The 13,030-nt window shown below is 36.5% G+C and overlaps 2 protein-coding genes across 2 annotated transcripts; both read left to right on the forward strand.

Moving 5' to 3' along the window:
* The first annotated feature begins 1,564 nt into the window (after positions 1-1,564).
* On the forward strand, positions 1,565-6,646 carry LOC119980397 (probable trehalose-phosphate phosphatase F). Its single transcript, XM_038823079.1, has 14 exons — positions 1,565-1,694; positions 1,792-1,850; positions 3,714-3,831; positions 3,932-4,409; positions 4,536-4,676; positions 4,774-4,845; positions 4,946-5,077; positions 5,243-5,299; positions 5,409-5,510; positions 5,613-5,690; positions 5,779-5,848; positions 5,973-6,043; positions 6,151-6,243; positions 6,322-6,646. The coding sequence occupies exons 4-14, from the start codon at positions 4,116-4,118 to the stop codon at positions 6,376-6,378; spliced, it is 1,167 nt and encodes a 388-aa protein (XP_038679007.1). The 5' UTR covers positions 1,565-1,694; positions 1,792-1,850; positions 3,714-3,831; positions 3,932-4,115; the 3' UTR covers positions 6,379-6,646.
* Positions 6,647-8,899: 2,253 nt separating this feature from the next.
* Positions 8,900-12,603, forward strand: LOC119980804 (acid beta-fructofuranosidase-like). The gene is made up of 7 exons (XM_038823596.1): positions 8,900-9,482; positions 9,893-9,901; positions 10,040-10,896; positions 11,204-11,365; positions 11,460-11,695; positions 11,815-11,902; positions 12,194-12,603. The coding sequence occupies exons 1-7, from the start codon at positions 9,038-9,040 to the stop codon at positions 12,413-12,415; spliced, it is 2,019 nt and encodes a 672-aa protein (XP_038679524.1). The 5' UTR covers positions 8,900-9,037; the 3' UTR covers positions 12,416-12,603.
* The last annotated feature ends 427 nt before the right edge of the window (positions 12,604-13,030 follow it).

Below are 13,030 nucleotides of genomic sequence, written 5' to 3' on the forward strand. Positions count from 1 at the left end.
TAACCCGACCCATATATAAATGGGTTGGTAGATGGTTTTTAAAATACGGTTGGTTGATAATTATCGACCAACCGACTATTTAAAAAAAATAAAGAAAATAGTATAAATATTAGTACTTAATCATTATTATTGAACTAAAATTATTAGTTTTGTTATTGTTATCGACCAACCAACCCATTACCTGTCGGATGATAATCAACCATCAACTGATAAAAAATGTCGGTTGCCAATGGACATCCGACCCATAAAATTCGAGCCGATAATAATTTTCACTTTTGGTTAAAATCGGTTGGTCGGGTTGGTTACATTATCAATCGATAATAAACTGATATGACTCAGTCCTAGCCCTAAATACAATATGGTATAATTTGTAATTTCTATCCTTATTCTTATTTTTTTACTGCCTTTATTAGATTTTTTTTATTTGTTAATTTTGTCCTTATTGATAATTGTTTTATTAAATTAGACACTCCTCTCAAAACGTTGGAGAGCAATCCCAATCCGGTTGTAGCCTTTTGTTTAGATGAAGCCCACAGACTCCAAAAACCTCAATAAAGAGGAAACTTCTACGTTTACTGGGGGTGGGCCGGTTATCATCTCCAACGATGCTGATCGCATGCACGCGACGTGAGATGAGATCTGCCCGTCGACTCCTCCTGGGTCCCACAAGAAACGTGGCTTCCATTGAGGGGGCGGCTCAACATAGGGCCTTAGGGAAATATTATAACCGACACCCTTTAAATTTAATATAATTTTTAATTCTTATCTAAAATTTATTTTTCCTATTCATTAATTAAAATTTTATATTTAAGATTATGTAACAATTCTTTTTCAATCGATAACATAACCAATTCATTTAACCTTTGTGGTTACTTAGTTGACCGTAAATAATTTTTTACAAGTTTAAGTTTTGAAAGACTTCGTTATGTAGAAGCTACTCTGTTACAGGTGTCATTAATAAAATTCTATAAGCTATTCGTGCATTCAAAAAGAATCTAACTTTTTTTTTTTATGAAGTTTAATATTTCAATTGAAGTTTTTTTTTCTTCCAAAATTTCTTTAAAATTTTTAATATTGGAAATTTATTTTGTCTTGTAAATTGTGTTTTAAAGGTGTCAGTTAAAACTACACTCATAAATGTAAATGCAAAGAAATGATTTTTTGATAACTGATAATTAAAAATGAAAAAAAGAAAGATGGACCGATTGACTTGACAATTGCGTGTACAACTTGTTGTGAAGGAGACTATGCGAGTTTTTAAACTAAAAGACAACTTAGACAATAGGTTAATAGCTAGCTTTTTAATTATTTTGGATCTAAAGGTCACAATTATCAAGTGTATAATAAAAAAAATTGAGACCCTCAAAAATCTGGGGCCCTAGGCGGCGGCCTCATTGGCCTAGGGTTGAGCCGCCCCTGCTTCCATTCACCACCGGTAAAACAGGTGGCTCTATAGTTTACCATTTACACGTCTACTTAAAATGGGGAGGGTAAAAAACCTAAACCCAAAATAGGACGGGTTTAAGAGCTTACCTTGTTAAACACGTCTGGAAAAACACTATAAATACGCGTTGTTTTTCTCCTTCAAATCCTTCCATTCCCTTTCTTTCTTTTTTTTTCTTCTTCTTCTTCTTTCTGTTACATTCGCCTTCTCTAGGTTTTTTTCTCTGCGACAAATTCAATTTCCTTTTGAGGTTTAATTCTTTCTTCTCCACCTCTCGCCTTTTGTCCCCATCCCTATTTGTTGTGTATGCATATCTTGATTTTCTTTTCTCGCTTTCTTCATTTCAGGCTTTTGATTTGAGAACTGCATTTTAGAGATCAGTTTTTGTTTATAACTCGTAAATCAGGTATGATATCTTTGGTTTGTATGATTTCATTAGTAGAATCTGAGTTCTCGAGTTTTCAATGCAATGATGCCGGAATCAATATCGTAAACATTGATATTTTCTCTCGTCTTATTCAGGGATTTTAGGTTTTTATTGGCAATCTGTATGTATGTGCTTATTTTGCAATTTCAACCTCTAATCGGCACCGTTTAACTGCTTTAGGCGAGACATGAATGGTCCATATTAAACTCAGAAGCGAAGCATTTTTTGTTTTGTGAATCTATGCGATTGTTTTCAATCAGAGAAAACAACGGCCAGACGGTCGCCATTCATTGTTTTTTCTGGATTGAGAGTTTTTGTTCTGCAGTGTTTTAATGGCAATTATGGTATTTAATGACATGATTTTTTTTTAAAAAAAATCGTTAGAGAATCTCCTTGTACAGAGCCTGATTTGGACGGCCATTTTTTTTTCCCTATAATCTTCACCATTAATTAATATAAGTTATAAATTTTGTCGGTAGATGTGAACGAGTTAATTAAAGATGTTGAGATTTTGAAAAGACGAGTCCCAATCAATTTCATTTTCATGTAACCTCGAATAGGAAACTCTAGCTGTTTTTGTGCTCTAGCAATTTTAGGTGTGATACTGATAACGCCTCAAAAGTTCAAGTTAAGTTTTCAGTGTGGTGCATCAACTACGGCATAATCTGTTGTAATTTGCCTCTAGCAACTGATTATTGACTTTTAATGAACTTTCTTTTGTTCTTTTCTTCTATTCCTTGTATTTCGTGTTTAATGGTGGGGTTTGTGTGGTTTTTCTGGTGGTTGCAGTGTCTTATCATTGCTGGAAGATTTACACTTTTGTTTCCCTTTCCTATTCATTTAACATTGTTGTTTTGTTTCGGTATGAATTTGATTATTGAGCTTTTGGATGGGACGTACTAGATCTACAAGTGAAATCCCCATATGTAGTCCATGAGCAGCTGTCATGTACATGATATTGAAAAAGACAGAGAGACATATGATTGTTTTTAATTATTAATTTATGTGTACAGTGTACTGTATTATGATTACTGTGTTGTGTGTATTGCTGGCTAGCTGGTCAGACAAAGTAGTGAGACCTTGAATTAATTATTTGTCACATATGACTTTGAAAACACTTTTGATCTATCTACCTAGACATGAAGTATACAGAAGGATGTCGCAGTAGATATTGTAGGTTTGGAGATGTGGATCATATTCAGATAATATAAGCATCAAATTTCTCTCTGTTTTGTTTTGTTTTTTTTTTTTTTTTTTTTTGGGTCTTAGTAATGCCACTTCATTCTATTTCTTCGCTGAAATATATTATCTATATAAGCATCAGGTCAGCGAACATCTTTGATGTCTGGATAATTGCAGTTTCTACTAGGCTATGATATTATATGACTACATTACAACGTTTTCCAGTAAGCCTGAGGTGAATAGCTATTGCTTGTGAAGTACTTGCTGGCCTGCAACACAATTTTAAACTCAGAATTAGTCCATTAGGTGCACAAGGGCTTAGATATTGAAGTGGACAAGCTAATGTGTCAAACCTAATGGCATCATAGATCAGTACAAGCCTCAGGCTGTGATCAGCCATGTATTGGAAGTTTGGAACTATGTATTGGTAGAGTCGCGGGCAGGCAAGCATATGAGTCACATTGAACTAAGAATTTTCACCATTGCTTCTTTCATTTTTTATCTCTAGAAGATTACATTATGATCTCAGACTGTTGCAAATTTTGATTAGTTATGTTTGAAGTTGACTAGTTTGTGTGTTGGTGAAATTTTCTATATATTCCTTTTTTGTGTATGCTTGCAAGTTACAAACCAAAGTTACGATTTTTCACATCAATGCAGGAAATAAGTGCAATTTGCAAGGATTTGGAAGCCTTGTAATATTTCCTTTTCAAGGATCCTGGAGCAAATCATGTTCGGCCACCTCCAATAGATGCAGTTTACTTTTGGAAATGAGAAGGTTTCAAATACTATAATTTTTTATCATTTGGGTAATTGTTCACACTTGAAGCGGTTCGAAAATTTAATTCACTCGTTTTTATTTATCTTCGGGTTTCCAGGTTGCCTGCACTTGATGGACTGCTCGCCTAGCAGCTGTGACAAGAAAACATTACAGAGGTGGTTTTTCATAGACAAAAGGGTCGGATCAAAAGCATTTGTCTAGGGTACATACTTTTGCTTGTGATTGAGTGGCTGATATCATAGACTTAGTTTCTCCATTAACACTTCGGAAATCCAAACACCATGGAGATAAAGTCAAATCAAACATCTCCTGTTCTTACTGATCCTGCACCAGTAAACAAGTCAAGGTTAGGCACGTATTCAGGCCTCTTGCCTTACCCACCAGCAGGAGCAACATTCTCCTCTGGGAAGTACGTAAAAATTCCAAGGAAAAAGCCAGGGACGCTCGATGATGTTCGCTCCAATGGGTGGTTGGATGCCATGAAATCCTCGTCACCTCCTCGGAAAAAGCTAATTAAGGATTTCACTGTGCAGATTACTTCTGATGATACTGATACTGCTCATCTCTCGTGGATGGTAGGCTCAATTATTTTTGATATGTAGAGAGCTTATGATCGATTGATCGTATTCTTAACTAGTTCTTTCTGCATGTATTTCTCTACTTATAATAATTCTATTCCTGTTTTGTTTCTTGTTTTGCAGCTCAAGTATCCTTCAGCACTTCACTCTTTTACACAAATCACAGATTACGCAAAAAACAAGAAGATTGCAATGTTTCTTGATTACGATGGGACTCTTTCACCAATAGTGGATGACCCAGATTGTGCTCTTATGTCCAGTGATGTAAGAATTACACAATGTTTATCTTGTCTTTGATGTCTTTCTTTCTATATGTCTGCCATCTTGGTCTTTTATTAACACAAAAAGGAATTTCTATCAGATGCGTTCTGCAGTAAGAAATGCTGCAAAGTATGTCCCTACAGCAATAATTAGTGGAAGAAGTCGTGATAAGGTAGTTGGAGATTTAATTGGAATTCAATATTTTCCTCTGCTTTTTTCCCCAGTTAAATCCTTCAGGATGCCATTTAGTATGATCCATTGTCCTGTTTCAGGTTTATGAGTTGGTAGAACTAAGAGAACTATATTATGCTGGTAGTCATGGAATGGACATCATGGGACCCGTCAATCACTCGGCCACTGATGACCATTCAAATAATTGTATAATTAGATCTACTGACCAACAGGTATTTGCAACAACCCTTTTCTAGTTCTCCTTTTTTTAATCCCATTTCATATTGTAAAATTGGCTTGATGATATTTTCTCCAGTAGAATGTTCAATACCTGTTCAATACCAAACATAATATATTGTTGATTCTTCCTTTATGTTTCATTGTTCTAATTGTGGCAGGACAAGGAAGTAAATCTGTTCCAGCCCGCTAAAGAATTTATACCTATGATCGATGAGGTGCTCTGTTTGTTTTCGGGATCATGTATATATATGTTGCAGAGAAGCATTGTTTGATTTTCTTCTGTTCTAATATTGATTGCTCTTTTTTTGATTTTTCTTTTTGCAGGTTTTTAGAACCCTTGTCGAGAATACTAAAGGAATCCAGGGTTCAAAAGTCGAGAATCACAAGTTTTGCGTCTCTGTACATTACCGTAATGTAGATGAGAAGGTGAATATTTCTAGGCCTCTATAAGATTAATGTGGCAACTGATAGGTGTGTTTCTAATTGGATAACAAATTTGATATTTTGTGTTTGGGCTTCTATTTTCAGAACTGGCCAACTATTGCCCAACTTGTTCATGATATTCTTAAAAATTACCCTCGTTTACGACTAACACATGGGCGAAAGGTATTGCGTTTGTCTATTTTTTGTGCAGATGCACCACATTCTTTTATCCACATAATGATTTCTGTTTAGTACTTTTCTCTCTACATAGGTTTTAGAAGTCCGTCCTATGATTGACTGGAATAAGGGAAAAGCAGTTGAATTTCTGTTGGACTCACTTGGTAACTTTCTGGCTCTCTCTCTATTCTTGAACATTTGTCAAATTTTCAGTAGGTTGAATAGCAATACAAGGTTATGACATAAAACTACAAATAATACGAGTTATGTATTTTTCAAAATTGACAGGGTTAAGTAAAAGTGATGATGTGCTCCCAATTTACATTGGAGATGATAAAACTGATGAAGATGCATTCAAGGTATTTGTGTAATAATTGCCATGGCAAGTTACAACAAGTTTGTTTTGAGTCTGTTGCTCATTATTTAGATGGCTAGTTGTATAAAAAAGAATGCAACCCTTTATCAGGTGTTGCGGGAAAAGTGTGGAGGTTATGGAATTCTGGTGTCTCCAGTCCCAAAAGAAACCAAGGCATTTTACTCTCTCAAGGACCCATCAGAGGTGCAAATCACTTCCATGCCCTTGCCCACATCGATTTTGTATTCTGGTTTGCTGAATCTGATGGAATTGTGTGTGCAGGTAATGAAATTTCTGGAGTCTCTTGTGAGATGGAAGAATAAGCAGGAAGGAGCTTAATAGACTAATGAATTTTCAGAAATGGAGAAGCTGCAGTGTGATTTTCAAGTAGGCTATGATCACTTGGTTCTGTTTTTTTTTTTTTTTTTTTTTCCCTTTTCTATTTGTTCCTTATTATTGAGGCAGCGTAAGCTTTGTCCTCATTTTGTATTTATAGCTAGGGAGTTAGAATACTATCAATGTTATCAATTATGGAAAACTATTTGCCAGTTATCTTTCCTTTTACTTGTAACCAGTTCCCAGGTTGATGTTGTCTTCTCTTCCACTATTTTTTGATTGGTAAATTTTATTTTACTCAGAAACAATCTGATGCAAAGCCCAACGGTATTAACTATAAACCCAGCTCCTCAATAAAATGGAACGACAGGAACATTCTACCCTCCCAAAATATCTTCCTAACATTACAACAAAAGGGCCACACTAAGGGCTCTAACAAAAGTAACTTCAGTTTAGTGGCTTGAAAAAAATTGAGTCAGTGGCCTATATTATTCTGTGACTGTGGTGGTCATATATAGGCCACTCACTCATAATTTTTTTATTTTTTATTTTTTTACAAATCCACTTTCAATGCTATTGAGTCGTTTGGTCTTTTTACTTTTCTTGCATCCATTTGTTATCGAAAATGATATAGAGCCCAAGGATCTGGTAGCCCAAAGTAGTCTAAGTATAGCTGGTGTTGATGTGGCATTGCCATGTCATTTGATAGTGTGGACGATTTTTAAATTTCTAAAACTTTGTATTAATAGCTTCAGTTAGGGCAGATGATTTGCGAGAGCCGCAGACAAGTCGTGACAACTTTACGTTTTTCAAAGACGAAGATCGTTTTGACAAAAGAGCTACGTCGGAGCATATTAGTAATGCTCCGAACAGCCGCATATCCCCTTCACAGGTAGAGCTCGACACTGCGATAGTTACCACTTGTTGCGTTCGTGCGTTGAATTGGCTGAGACTAAGAAGATATTCTTAGTGCATCGCAAGGCAATTTTGTAGAGTGAAAAATTGGCCTTGTGACAGTAGACATAACATTGTCCGCTAGTTCTCAGACGCGACTGAGAGGGATCCCGCATATGAGAATCGTGCGAACATGCTTTTTTATGTTGACCAAAAGTAACGGGTAGGTCCGCATGCTTCTCAGGTGCGAGATCCTACACCTAAGAAGCCCTCTAACATTGTCTATCCAATAATTTAATTTATGTAGCATGGATTGAGCCAAATGTCCACAAATCTGAGTCACCAATTACTCAACACTCCTTGATTGCTAAACATTTTAGTAAAATATTATCTTCAACCTACTACACCACCAATAATTCATGAGTAAGCCATCCCCAAGTTGATCACTGCCTCTAATTTTCTTCTCAAATCTCACCCAGAATTGAAATTTTTTCAAAGCTTAAGTTTGTCTCACTGCATAAATATTCTGCTTGTTTCACATGATTTAAATACTCACGCAGTCTGAGTCTTCGATTACGTGTTCTTCAATTTACCATGTGACTTTGAATATTCTGATTTTAAGAAATTACTTGCACGCGACAAAGAAAGAAGATTAATAGGTACGGGTTTCAATATTAAAATTAAAAAAAAATCACTTTCAAGTTTCAATTAAAATGAATAAGGAAACTCAAAAAAAAAAAAAAGTCTTTTGGCATATTATAATTTTTGGTCACTGAAATAGCTGATCAAATTCAACTCGGTCAATGAATTTTCAAACGTTCTAATTTGAGAACCGAAAGTTGAAAATTGTTTCAATTTACACACATGGACAAATTTTCACTATTCGGACAGTAAACTAGCTGATGTGGCATAAAAAGTAACAGAAATGATAGGGATTCCAGTAAAAAACATCCCAGTAGTGGATGTGTCACTCTCTAGTTCAATCACCAGGTTTTGTGGACCCCTACACTTACATCAATCAAGGGATAAGATCCACTACTGGGATAACTGACATGTTTTTTACTAGGATCCCTAACATTTTTGAAAAAGTAAGGAATTTGCCCGAAGAGTGAGAAATATACTCGTGTGTCATATTGCAAAAATTTTCAACTTTAGATTTTCAAGTTGGAACGTTTGAAAATCCAGTATTCGAATTGGACCTGATAAATTCTTTCAATGATCAAAAGTTACATTATCCCATATTTTTAGTGTACTACTCGTAGCGACTCAAATTTCGAACAAGTTTGCAGAAGCAAATAATCATGACAAGAAAAACTTAAACCTAAGCTAAGGCCCTTTTTGTATCAAATAATTTAGGAAATAATTTGGTTACAAAACTTAACAAAATTTTGGAAGCAAATAATTCAAAATTAGATTGGTTCCAAAAACATGTTTAGCACAAAAATGCTGGATCCGCATGCTGCATGTTGTCCTCTCATGTCTTTATATGTTAGGAAATTTCATGGAATTTACAGTTGTTTGTCTCAGAATTCAGACAAACTACCCATAACCCATTCTCTCTCTCCCTCTCTCTCTCTATATATATATATAGGTACGATTGTACAATTGTATACATATAACAATGAAGATCATCGCCTCTCCATATTTCTCCAGTTAAGCAAGAAATTCATTCAACCAAACAATTGCATTTTTCCCTCATTCGTTTTGATGTAATACAATTACAAGCTCAAGTTTTTCCCAAATCCTTGTTTGTTTTTTATCAATTAAAATGTTTAGCAACACCAGAACAAAACAATTCCTTCCAGTCTCGTATGATCCCGACGACTCCTCCAAGGCTCCACTTTTAAATGGATCATCACATCACGTCGGAGACGAGCCCCACGGCCGGCGACCCAGGAAGGAACTCCTGGTGTTTGTTTCTGGGTTTTTGATGTTTGCTCTGTTTGTGGCATTTATTGGCGCCAATAATGGATCAAACGACATTCATGTTCAAAATAATGCAAATGCAAATGGGTCTATTTTGTCTTCTCCGAAGATTGAAAAAACGACGCCGTCGGAGACCCTGAGGCCGCCAACGTCGCGTGGCGTGTCGGCTGGTGTGTCCGAGAAGGCGAACCGGATTTTTGGCGGAGAAGCGTATCCGTGGGACAATAAAGTGTTGTCTTGGCAAAGAACAGCTTTTCATTTTCAACCCGAGAAGAACTGGATGAACGGTAATTAATTAATTAATTAATTCTTCAGACATTTTTTTGTTCTTGTTTATTTTAAAAATTCACTGTTTTGAAGGAAAAAGAGTTTCCAAAAGTGCTACAGCTATGACTTTTCGAGGGTTTGAAAGTTGCAGAAATCCTTTTTAATTCCAAAATGTTTGGATAACCAACAAGAACTCAAGAAATCAAGCCACTTTTCTGGAATTCCCATTTTTTTGTGGGGGGCCATAACTGGCTTTGCTGAGATTAACAACATTGTTTATACATTGTTGGAATAGTAATGTAGCATTGTTTTTTAATACATTATGACATAAACAGATCTGATTGTTCTTGTCATTGTCTTTTTCCCTTGATGGTTGGGTGATTGGATGAATTCTGCTCTGATGGGGAAACATGGTTTATCTCTGCTTCAGATCCCAACGGTACCGGCATTCTTCCTCATTTTTAGCTTTCTCACTTTTCTGTACATTCTATTTGTTTCTGGTTCTAACTAAGTTGTATGACTAAACCAATTTAGGATTGTTAATTTAGCTCCTAATATTCACCTGCAAAATATACAGGTCCATTGTTCTACAAGGGATGGTACCATTTCTTCTACCAGTATAACCCAAATGGTGCAATGTGGGGTGACATTGTTTGGGGCCATGCAGTATCCAAGGACTTAATCCATTGGTTTCACCTTCCATTGGCAATGGTTGCTGATCAATGGTACGACTCGAATGGTGTTTGGACTGGATCTGCCACAATCCTCCCTGATGGCCAAATCATTATGTTATACACAGGATCCACCAATGTGTCTGCCCAGGTGCAAAATCTTGCGTATCCTGAAGACCCCTCTGATCCTCTCCTTGTCAATTGGGTAAAATACGAGGGCAATCCAGTCCTAGTACCACCGCCAGGCATCGATGTCAAGGACTTCCGGGACCCCACGACTGCCTGGTACACATCAGAAGGGAAGTGGCGTATTACTTTGGGGTCTAAGATTAACAAAACTGGCATATCCTTGGTTTATGAAACAGAGGATTTTAAGAGTTACAAGCAGCTGGATGAGGTACTCCATGGTGTCCCCAACACTGGGATGTGGGAGTGTGTGGACTTCTATCCTGTTTCTTTAACAAGTGAGAATGGATTAGAGACATCAGCTAATGGACTTGGAGTGAAGCATGTGTTAAAGACTAGCCTTGACGATGATAAGATCGATTCCTATGCACTCGGAACTTATGATGAAAAGGCTGGTACATGGGTTCCAGATGATCCCAGAATTGATGTTGGCATTGGAATTAGGTATGATTACGGCATATTCTATGCATCCAAGACATTTTATGATCCTAACAAGAAGAGGAGAGTCTTGTGGGGTTGGATTAAGGAGTCGGACAGCGAAGCTGCTGATCTGCAGAAGGGATGGGCATCTCTTCAGGTTTGTTAGCATAAATTTTCTTCGCACATTTCATTTTTATTGACAACAGATACACCATCATTAATAGAAGAAGGCATGTCACAGCAGTAAAGTCACTTCATAGCAACTTAAGTGTGGGTTCAAACCACAAAAACTTCACTTCTCATCGCGGAGAATAATGATATCGCTGTATCAGAATACCATTTCTTTCACAAACCATAGCTTGCATCAAGTCCTAAATTTTCTATCTTTCTGAAATCCAGGACTAAAATTTTGTTTCTATTTTGAGAGTGATCAACATTAATGTTCTAATGGTGATATCCTACAGGGTGTTCCAAGGACAGTGATGTTTGACAAGAAAACGGGAACCAATCTTCTTCAATGGCCAGTGGAAGAGGTAGACAGTTTGAGATTCAGCAGCAAAGAATTTAACAGAGTGGAGGTCACAGCAGGATCAGTAGTGCCATTGCAAGTTGGCATTGCCTCACAGGTTTGTATTACTATCAAAGCGTTGATAATGACTCTCTCCAATTAAACAACAATAATGCTGCAATCTTACTTTCTAATTGTTTCGAATGTAACAGTTGGATATCGTTGCCGAATTTGAGTTAGACCAGAAGGGTTTGGAGAGAGCTGCTGAATCCAATGTAGAGTTCAGCTGCAGTGCTAGCGGTGGATCAGCTGAACGCGGTGCACTTGGACCCTTTGGTCTATTGGTTCTTGCAGATGAGAGCCTCATTGAGCAGACTCCAGTCTACTTCTATGTTGCCAAAGGAGCCAATGGCACCCTCAAGACTTTCTTCTGCACAGACCAGTCAAGGTACTTATTGTGCAATCTCATTATGCATTGTCAATCGAACATCATCGTTATCATCCAAGCCTTAGTCTAATAATTATTGATTGTAGCAGCATTTTTCTCTAAATTGGTTTTGTACTCAGGTCTTCAAAGGCCACTGATGTCAATAAGGAAATTTATGGCAACTATGTTCCAGTTTTGGAGGGTGAAAAGTTATCTTTGAGGATACTGGTAAGCTGATCATACTTGTGTTTTTTCTGCTATTTTAAGTAGGGTTGTACAAAATTACCTATCTATCGGAACCGACCGATAACCGAATCGATCGATAAGTTATTTTCAAATAAAAATTACATATTTCTTTAAAGAACTGACCGAAATAATCAAGCGACAGTTAAAATAACTGCATCTAACCGACCGACTGGTCGGTTAAATTCATGTCAAAAAACCGACAATGTGTTGTTGTTCATTATGGTACAAATCATTCTTAAAACATGTTTGGTGCCATTTTTATGTTGAATATAGGTTGATCATTCAGTAGTAGAAGGATTTGCTCAAGGTGGGAGAACATGCATAACATCCAGGGTTTATCCAACGAAGGCAATCTATGGTGATGCTAGACTGTTTTTATTCAACAATGCAACAGAGAGCAAAGTTACCACATCACTCAAGATTTGGGAAATGAAGTCTGTGCCCATGAAACCTTATGTGAATAACCCATTTGTGGGAAAATATAAACAGAAGTGAAATATTGTCTTGAGTTTTACAATTGTATAGTGAGCTGCTCTCATTGCTTGATTGGTGTTGTATCTCATGTAACTCTATTATTCTTCAGGCTCTGTTGTACAAAGAATTTGATTACTTGATTTAGTCCATGAATTGTACAAATAGCTGTTGCTATTTCCTAGTCCTTTGATCTCCTGGGATCATATGAGGATCGCCCTTTTAAATATTTTATGAGGGATTTAGGTTAACACGGGATGAATTGTGTCTCCAAATTTTAAATAGGAACCCCTAGAACGCCTTAGTTCAATTTAAACTAAATGAAAATACTACAAATAGTAAAACACAAGCAAGATTGATTCCAACTGATGAAAATGATCACTAGCAACCTAGAGTTGATCGACAAGAACCCTAATCGGGTAGATTTGACAACTACTAAGCTATTTACACTAAATCAATGAATCAAGCACAAATGTTATGGCACAAAAACAGATTCAATACAAGACTAATGCTACGGGAAGATTTAGGGCAAAAATTAGTTCAACAAATCAAAGCACCAAATTGATCCAACAATGAAACCTATAATCCACCAAGTATCAATATAGTTCGACCACTTGCAAATTCCAACACACAAGTGAG

Source organism: Tripterygium wilfordii, chromosome 16 (assembly GCF_013401445.1).
Source record: "Tripterygium wilfordii isolate XIE 37 chromosome 16, ASM1340144v1, whole genome shotgun sequence".
In the NCBI taxonomy this organism is placed as follows: Eukaryota; Viridiplantae; Streptophyta; class Magnoliopsida; order Celastrales; family Celastraceae; genus Tripterygium; species Tripterygium wilfordii.

What these genes read in the sequence shown, in the direction of transcription:
- LOC119980397 (XM_038823079.1), top strand. Translation starts at nt 4,116, where the DNA reads ATGGAGATAAAGTCAAATCAAACATCTCCTGTTCTTACTGATCCTGCA. An exon ending in GTGGAAGAAGTCGTGATAAG is followed by an intron (nt 4,846 to 4,945) that starts GTAGTTGGAGAT and finishes GTCCTGTTTCAG; the next exon opens with GTTTATGAGTTGGTAGAACT. An exon ending in TTATACCTATGATCGATGAG is followed by an intron (nt 5,300 to 5,408) that starts GTGCTCTGTTTG and finishes TTCTTTTTGCAG; the next exon opens with GTTTTTAGAACCCTTGTCGA.
- LOC119980804 (XM_038823596.1), top strand. Translation starts at nt 9,038, where the DNA reads ATGTTTAGCAACACCAGAACAAAACAATTCCTTCCAGTCTCGTATGAT. An exon ending in AAGTTGGCATTGCCTCACAG is followed by an intron (nt 11,366 to 11,459) that starts GTTTGTATTACT and finishes CGAATGTAACAG; the next exon opens with TTGGATATCGTTGCCGAATT. An exon ending in AGTTATCTTTGAGGATACTG is followed by an intron (nt 11,903 to 12,193) that starts GTAAGCTGATCA and finishes TGTTGAATATAG; the next exon opens with GTTGATCATTCAGTAGTAGA.